At 43.6% G+C, this 8,553-nt stretch overlaps 1 protein-coding gene across 4 annotated transcripts in view; it reads left to right on the top strand.

Moving 5' to 3' along the window:
- Positions 1-365: 365 nt before the first annotated feature.
- The window catches only part of sh3gl1b (SH3-domain GRB2-like 1b), a 29,297-nt gene continuing 21,109 nt past the window's right edge, over positions 366-8,553 (top strand). The window contains exon 1 of one of the 4 annotated variants that reach the window (XM_048252257.1): positions 366-563. In XM_048252257.1, coding sequence (XP_048108214.1) covers positions 519-563 — 45 coding nt within the window. In that variant the 5' untranslated portion in view covers positions 366-518. The remainder of the gene's footprint in view (positions 564-8,553) is intronic. The other 3 variants (XM_048252259.1, XM_048252256.1, XM_048252258.1) reach the window with 3 other exon arrangements.

The raw sequence follows: 8,553 nt of genomic DNA, 5'->3' as shown, positions 1-8,553 counted from the left end.
GATCACTGATATATAATCTAGGCTAAAGCTACCAAAATAGCCTAAACTTAGTCGAAACTTGGTGAGGCCTTCGGCTACACAAATATTATTAGGCTGCAAGCAAATACGTGATGTTTTATGCTTCAAACTACAGTGCATACGTTCTGATTGTAGCAAAATCTTGCTGTATTTTACTGACAGTGCTTCAAATCTGATTCATTCACATGAAGAGTGGGCAAAGCAGCATTTTGGTAGATCTGTATGTCAATGGGATACACTTGCGACGCTTTGGAAAAACGTTTCTTAGTACAGTTGCTATTCATACACTCTCTGTGATTCCGCTGAGTTCATGCGCATATGGCTACTAGCTCGAAGCCTTCGTAGACAGCATTAACTAGCTACTAGACGCCGTGTAATGTCTTGCTGGGGAAGCTGTGGACAGCAGTGGCGCAGGAGCTGAAATCTATGAGAAATTTAATAACCATTTAATATTTAATTGATTTTATTTTAACACCTAAAGACGTTTGGACTGTCTCAAGATGTCTGTCGCGGGCTTAAAGAAACAGTTTTATAAAGCGAGCCAGGTTTGTTCATAACTTTCTTCATTTCTAAGTTAGTCGGCTGCTAACGTTATCTTGCTAGCTTAGCATAGAACTAGCTTCAGGCTAGTCAAAGTAGATCCGTTAGCCAGCTTCTAGCTTTTACCCTTCCAGAAAAAGCTAACTGCTAACTGTCTATTTTCCCCGATTTTAACAGCCAGTCATATAATAACAACCAACAAGAACCAACTTTAATTGTTGCAAGTTATTCATAATGTCAGTTGAATTGCGTATCTTTTCTCGAGAATTCGATATCATGAAAAGCTTTAACAAGTTTTAATTGGACATTAGATGACTTCTTTCGCTTTGCACAAACTTGGGCACGACTTGGACAACATTGTTAGTGTACATTTGTATGCCGATAGTTAGTTGCCTAACGTTAATGTTGAATCTTCACGGTTTCTTGTTGTACACTTTGTCGTCTATTTAACGAGTTAATTCTTTGAAGCATAACTTTTATTTTCAACGAACGGTGTCTCTTGACGAGGGGGCAATAAATAATGCGGTTGTTTTCCAAAATAGCGAACGTAAGGAAGCTCCAACTCCAGGGAGAGTTTTACCGAGGACAACCTGCGGTTGCTAGCAGTGTTTTCCCTAATCGTAAATTGAGCTAACGGTATACTGTAACGTTAGAATAATTTTGTGCTACTTATCATTGCTAGCTGCTATCTTGGGGCAGCAATTTTTATGCAGTACTGCAACGCCTCCAATAGGTCTACAGACTTCACCTAACCCACCTCATACCTTTTAAACTGAATTTGCCACGTTTGCGGGAAGGGATGATTGCCTCTTGTATGTAACGTTACGGAAAAGGCATCAACGTTTGGTCATATGTTTGTATGGATCGTCGAATTTAATCATTGCAAGAGCCAATGACTGAATGGTATTAAACATTTTGCGCTGTTACAATTAGCAGAAAAGTGTTTTTTTCCCCCACTGCAGTCCCGAAGGATGTTTCCTTTGATCCACCACAAGGCTGTGTCTCAAGATCCCTACTTAAAAGAGACTGGCTTCTGTTCTTCAGATGATAATGACATGAAAACCTTTGTCCATGGAATGCACGTTGGATGTAGTGAAATGTTTGACCTACATAACAAAGTGTATGGCAAGCAGTCGATCATTGTCTCTGTTGACTAACAGGTGAATAGCCTGCAACATATCAGGGCCCAGTAATGGAATTAAAGGATTGTATGGCCGCATATTGTCATGGACACTTGCATGTAGGATTTGTGGCGTAATTAGATTCAAGTCAGTGAGACTACACTGCATGCGCATTTCCTACTAGTGTGCAAACACAGGGATATTTCCTATTGGCATTTAGCTGATTTATCTTCCCGAGTTGTATGGGATAAGTGAGGGTGTTGAGGATGAGGCAGGGTCTCTCTCTCTCCCCCTCCCTCCACCAGTGCTGATCTCAGCAGGAAAGACAGCAGGCTCTCTTGCCCAACTTCCTCTCAGGAACCCATCCAGATTCCAGGGGAGCAGATAAAAAGCAGGGGGGCGCATTGAAAGAAACGTGTCAGTCTGACCGGAGGGGCAGAGAGAGAGAGAGAGAGACAGAGAGAGAGCAGCCGTCAACCGGCAGGGGAAAATGGGGGGCAGAGAGGCGCAGTGAGCGTTCGCCTGTCTGTGAGCCATACGGATCCTGGCTGTCTGTGAGCCATACGGATCCTGGCTGGCTGGCTCGCTGGGTAATTGGGACTGCAGTGCAGCTGTGGGTTGGTGCCAGCATACCATTACAATCAATACTGGAGAGAAAAACAAGTTGTCAGAGCCAGCAAGGCAGACTCCCAAGGAAAGTCGCATTCCTACTCTGACACATAGTTTGTTTGGTCAAGGTTTCCTTTGCCTATCTGAGACAAAATAGGTCGCTTTTGGGACGCAGGAAGTTTTTTTTTTTTTTTTTTCCTTTCATTAAATTAACTTCTAGATGATATGAATCTAGTTGTAGTAATAAACCACGGTAGTAAGCTTATGAAGTTGAAAACATTCAACAAGCGCACTTGGCTTTTTTTTTTTTTTCTGCCTGCCCTCTTCCTTTTTCCTCAACCCACCGCCCACACACCCACTCACTCAAATTATGTGCGCAGTCACACATTTCCATATGTTCCCCATTGCACTGTTTGTGCTAGCCTATGTACCCTTTCCCAGTGGGGGCTGATACAAAAGAATGTTCAGGCTGAGACGCAGTTAAGCATTCCGTTGCTGTTTGTGATTTTGTCTTTCATGAATTTCTAGGTCACATATGGTAATGTACCCAGCAAGCGTTTGTGTCATGCCATGGTTGCCATGGTTATGCTACCCATTGGGCTGCTGAGTGCTGCTGGCTTTTTACTTGACCGTCTCGTAAAAGTTATTGCCACTGTTACAACAGGTCCTGCACTCCCTAACCCCTTTGGAAGGGTTACCCCAACCGGCTTGATCACTGCTGGTTTAATTTTTGTTGACTAGCATAATGGTACGATCCATTTGTCCAATCTTAGGAGTAGTAAGTTGTCCGAAAAACAGGAAGTTACGCAAAATTACGCAACGGCATGCTAAACTCGTCTGATGATAAGCGATCTCGTACAAGTCAAAGGACCCCCAGTTTACGGCGAGTTCTTACGACAAGGAAGTTACGTCATTTCACAAGTTACGAAATGTCACAAACCGTCAGCATGTACAAATGGAACGCACGATTAGTGGAGGCCTGTTCCATAGTTAATAACTTTGGTATGAAGCAGCCTATTTCCAATGAAATGATATAATGAATGAAGCAATGTGGGTTACTTTCAGCTTGACACAGATGCCTTCCCGTATGTATTGTAAGTGCTTTCGAGGGAGTAGATCTGTGGTGTTGAGCAGGAATCTGACTCACTGTCATGCTTGCTCGTTTATTGTCTGACCACAATCCCCCTATTCTTCAGCACAGAGGGATTCTGCTCCTGCGTCTCTCGTCCTCTTCAACGTATGCAATGCGTGAGCCTGTGTCACAGTGACTTCATGTCCTTTTCAGTCGGAGTTGAGTCGTGAAAAAAACCCATTCATATGACCAGGCCCTCCTCCACTCCAAAACTCCCTCTTTCTCTCTCCCAGTTGACTTTTGTTAATGTTCACCAAAGTTAACAATGGTCTAATTGGGAAGTCTTTTGACATATGGCTCACACAGCGGTGATCTCTTATATTTTCAGGCTTATTACTTCAGAATGACACAACTCCATGAGGCCTCTCTTAGTCTCTGGCCATATGGCAAAGCAGTTGCATTTGGGTTGGTTTTTTACCTATGACCGCTGAGCTGTTTGTGTATCATGTTTGCCTCGTGCTTGCCTAAGTTTACAACCCTGACTTTATCAAATGGCATGCCACACCCACCCATGAGCTAAAGCCATTTGGATGATATGCTTCAGTTCTCGTGTGTAGAGGGACTGGGAGAGACACAGAAGGAAAGTCTTTAATTATTAATCCCACTTTCCGTGCCTGACTGTTGCTTTCGTCATTGATATACATTATACAAACAGCCATTCTTCGCCCACTGCGGAGTGAAAATCCCCTATGCGTATAGACTGTATCAGACTCATCTCAGTTTGCTCATAATTGAAGATCACAGCCTGTGGCCTAAACATCCCTCCTCATTGCAGCAGCATAAAACAGTGTTTCGAGTACCGGTGAATATAAACAGCTGGGCTCTTCCTTTGGTCAAGCTCTGCAACTTGGCAGTTGTGACCGTTCGTTTGTGCATTTGTGGGAGTGACTCCACAATGTTTTGAGTACCGATGTGTGTTTTCTTTTATTTAGTTGTGCAGCGTTGCCGAACCAGCTCAGTGCATTAGATGGAGTTGGTACTAAAATGTTCATTTGTACATTCGGGGGAGTGACCACTCCTGGAGAATGTGCTGGAGAGGCATTATGCTGTCTTTCACAGGAAGGGAAGTGGTTTGCCTTGAACAGAAAAAAGAAAAACCCCTTCAGAACTGTTATGGTCAGATGGATGACCTAGAAAAAAAGCTTGAGGGGGAAAAAAGAAAAGAAAAGAAAAAGTGGAAGAGGGGAAAACATGAAGGGGGAAAAAAGCTTGCTATAGCGTGTGTGTGTGTGTGTGTGTGTGCGCGTGTGTGTGTGTGTGTGTGCGTGTGTGTGTGTGCGTGTGTGTGTGTGCGCGTGTGCGTGTGTGCGTGTGTGTGTGCGTGCGTGTGCGTGCGTGTGTGCGTGCGTGCGCGCGCGTGTGTGCGTGCGCGCGTGTGTGTGTGTGTGTGTGTGTGTGTGCGTGTGTTCCCCTCCATAAAAGAGGCATGTGTTTTAAATTAACAAATTCGCTGATGTCACTTGAAAAGCATGATGAGTGTTGTCACTGTTCAAACGAACCTTGCCTTGGAGGAGAGAAACCCTTGCAACGGTCAGCATGTGCTGGTTGAAAACTTTATTATGCCCCAACAAAGCAGCAGAGTCTGTGACAGACCCGGCTTAGATCTGGCTTAGATCCGGGTCACATCTGTTTGAGTCGGCCTCTGCTGTTTTTGATGCTCTGTGTGTGTGTGTGTGTGTGTGTGTGTGACGTATACGTATACGTAAGTGTGTCTGTGAGTGAGTGTGTTGGAGAGAACTGCTCATGGCTTTCACACAAGCCTAGGATTCTCTGAGCGATTAAGTCATAGCTATGGCTCTAACGTGTTCAGACAAAACCCCTTATTCCAACTGTTAGCAATGCAGTTTGAACCTAAAGGTTACCAAAGGTATGCACAGCACAACCTGCTTCTGTAGGGGTTGCAGTGCACTCAGACTCTTACTCAGACTGTTTGCAGTGGCCACCCAGTGCTTCAGCTAAAACATTTTTAGAGGGTTACTTGGAAATAGGAAGCAGTGTTTCCCATACATTGACTTATTTGTGGCGGCCCACCACAATATCAACAATAACCACCACATAAAGATTGTCCAGGTTGTACTAAATTGTGCTTAAATCCTGTTAGCATCATAACCACGCTGAGCTAATTTGTTAAAAACTGTTGCATTCAAGGTAATTCTGCAAACCAACCACCACAAATGGAATTCAATTCTCTGGGAAACTGTAGGAATTCTAGGAAGAATGCATTGATCAGATTATGTCAGTACTGCAGAGATGCTTTTGTTGACGTGAAATTGCAGGGAGTGAGTTGAGTGTCTGTACAGACTGTACATATCAGGAAGTACTTGGCCTCAGGGCTGCCGCAGGAGAGAGGAGGGCATACTCTCTTCACACGTCTACAGTGTGAAAAGAGCCCTGGCTTTGGAAGGAAAGGGTTTTTTCCACAGACTGTGGTGTGTGTGTGTGTGTGTGTGTGTGTGTGGTTTTGTGTGTGTGTGTATGTGTTTTTGTGTGTATGTTTTGTGTGTGTGTGTGTGTCTAAATTATAAACTAGGCAAGCTTAGCCCAGAGTAACGGTAGCGCTCCAGCCATGATCTGCAGCAGGGCAGATCCTGTGTCTCAGGAGGTGCAACTCTATTGTCCTCAGGTGGGGAAGTTGCCAGACGTAAAGTAATATTCTGGTCTCCTTTTGGCTTTGTTGTGCAAGGTAGGGAGAATGAGAAATGCTCAATTGGTGCGACTAGTCTCAGATATTTAATATTTTATATTTCTCATGCATAATGTTAGCAGGTGTCGTACTGGTCAAAGATTACCTGCCTTTTAATAGACCCCTGAAATAAAGCAGCTTAATCGAATTTTAAACCATTTTAAACCAAGTCAATTTTGAATTTAGAAACAGGATTTTTGAATGTCTGGGTCACTCTAGGAAAGGTTATCCAATTTAAATTTGGAGAGACAAGGGCTTTGAGGCTGGAGTTATTTAGGGCTTTCAGACATACGTGTAAGACCGGAGGTTCTGTGGATGTTAAACGTTTGGACCATATATCTGAACAACATAAACAGTTAGCTATGTCTGAACGAAGCAATCATGTGCATGCATAGGCTCACATTTGTGTGTAGTGATTTTGAGCCTTAAAGGAACCGTATGTAAGAAATGTATTTCAATTAATCATAAAATGGCCCTGATATGTCACTAGACATCATGTTCATTTCAAATACATCACTGACAACAGTAGTCCGGCCAGGATATTGTCATTTAAAAAGTGAAGTTGCAGCCCTCAACTGATGTTGATGTTGTCATGTTGTGTTTTGGCCTGGTGCGCCACCCTCCACCTATCTAGTAATCACGAAGTCAGTAGTGTTTCGGCATCCGGGTTGCCAGCTCTGCTAGTCGGGGATACACCGCTCTACAGTAATTTGAAAGTGATCGCAATCTTGCATACTGTTCCTTTAAGGCAACACATAGCCGCACCAGGTCAGGGCCCGGTCTGTCCCTGAGTCAGCTGCAGCCAGGTCGTATCAGGCAACCCTCTATCTCACGTCCCTGTGCACACTGACCTTTGAAAGGTGTTTGCATATGGATATGATAACGAAAGTAATGCTTCATATAATAGCGAAAGTAATGCTTGATGATTCACATCATCTACTTGCCTAGCCATTTGACATCTTAAATTGTGGTTGTTGCATTATTTGACGAAGCTTGTAAAAGTGCTGGTTGCAAGGGGGTTCCAGACAATGGGGGGCAAAAGACAAGTCTCCCTCACTTTGAGTGCAGTGTACCAAATTCTCTACTTCTGTGAACAAAGAAGTGGTAGGGAAGCTGTGACGAAGCCGAACGCCCACATTTAAGATTCATCACATACTGTAGCCTAACCCTTTTCCAAGGTAACTTTCTTCATGGTCAACCAGTGGTCTAACCGTCATCATGATGAATGAGGATGTGATAGCTGATGTCGTTGAGGAAGTGATCTAGCTGATGATCTTAGTAATCTAACTGATAGAGATGGTATTACAGTGTGACTTTCAGACATTTTTTACTACTCCTTCTCTCCATTATCCACCCACATAAAGCAATGCTAAAAAATCATCTTTATGATCACAGCCCGAGTATACACACACTGTTTAAAGCAATGCCAAAGAACTTTCCCTCTGTCGCACGCACGCTATTTGTTTATACAGCACCGGCTTTGCAAATAACAATGTCCACAGACACAGGTAGAATATGTTGCATGATTTATGAAGGTACAATGTATTGCGACATCAAACGCAAGTCAAATTTGTAGTTTCTTATGTCTCATTCCATCGAACTACAGATCCGCTACTCAATCTGGCAAATTTACATAGTGCGGTTATAGCCGATAGAGGGCCGCAAAGCGAATGCAGAAGTGCCGTTCACCCTGTTACAAGTTGATGAACCACTGAAACAATTTTGGAAACATTATTTTAAGGTACAAAAAACTCTTTGGTGTTGCTTTAAGCTGTGTTCAGTTCAATACCTCAGCACCTGTCAGAGGGTGACAAACTGCAGGCAGGGCAGGCATATCAGAGGAGTTTGTGTTATCAGCCTCATTGCCTGTGACCTTAGAGCTGCCTCTGTGGCAGGGAATGTTTCTTTCCCCCTAGGTAGTCTTTACGGCCCTTCAGAAGGCCATTTATCCAGTCTCAACTTATCTGGCAACCAGCTACTATCTTAAGATGGGAGTGATGGAACTAGTTACTGCCCTGTCAACTTGATTTCACCAGATGTTCACTGCACTATCACCTAGCCACTTTTACAGTTCAAGCTACAGTCTGCAATTAAGATCCAGGATACTTTTTTTGTCAGATTCAGATAGTTGATCCTCCACAGTTTTCATCTGTTCTGAGTGTACACCCACCAGAGAAATCTAGTGTTCTACATTGTTGGCTCTGTCAATAGGAAATAAACACCATGGTCCGATCAGAGCCATAATCAATTCCAGCCAAACAACACGTTACCGGAGGATCATGGAAGGGAGGGTGTAATTTGGTTGGCTGTTGTGCTCAAACTTTTCAACAACTTTTTTGCTAGAATTGGGGACTCTGCCTTTAAAATGTGTCAAACTGTGCGTTGTAAACGTTGTTTGCCCCTTAGGTCTTTTTCTCTCGCTCTGTCTGTTTGATTGAATAAGTGCCGGT

Source organism: Alosa alosa, chromosome 9, assembly GCF_017589495.1.
Source record: "Alosa alosa isolate M-15738 ecotype Scorff River chromosome 9, AALO_Geno_1.1, whole genome shotgun sequence".
NCBI classification, from domain to species: Eukaryota; Metazoa; Chordata; class Actinopteri; order Clupeiformes; family Clupeidae; genus Alosa; species Alosa alosa.
This window is presented reverse-complemented; position numbering and strand designations above follow the sequence as displayed.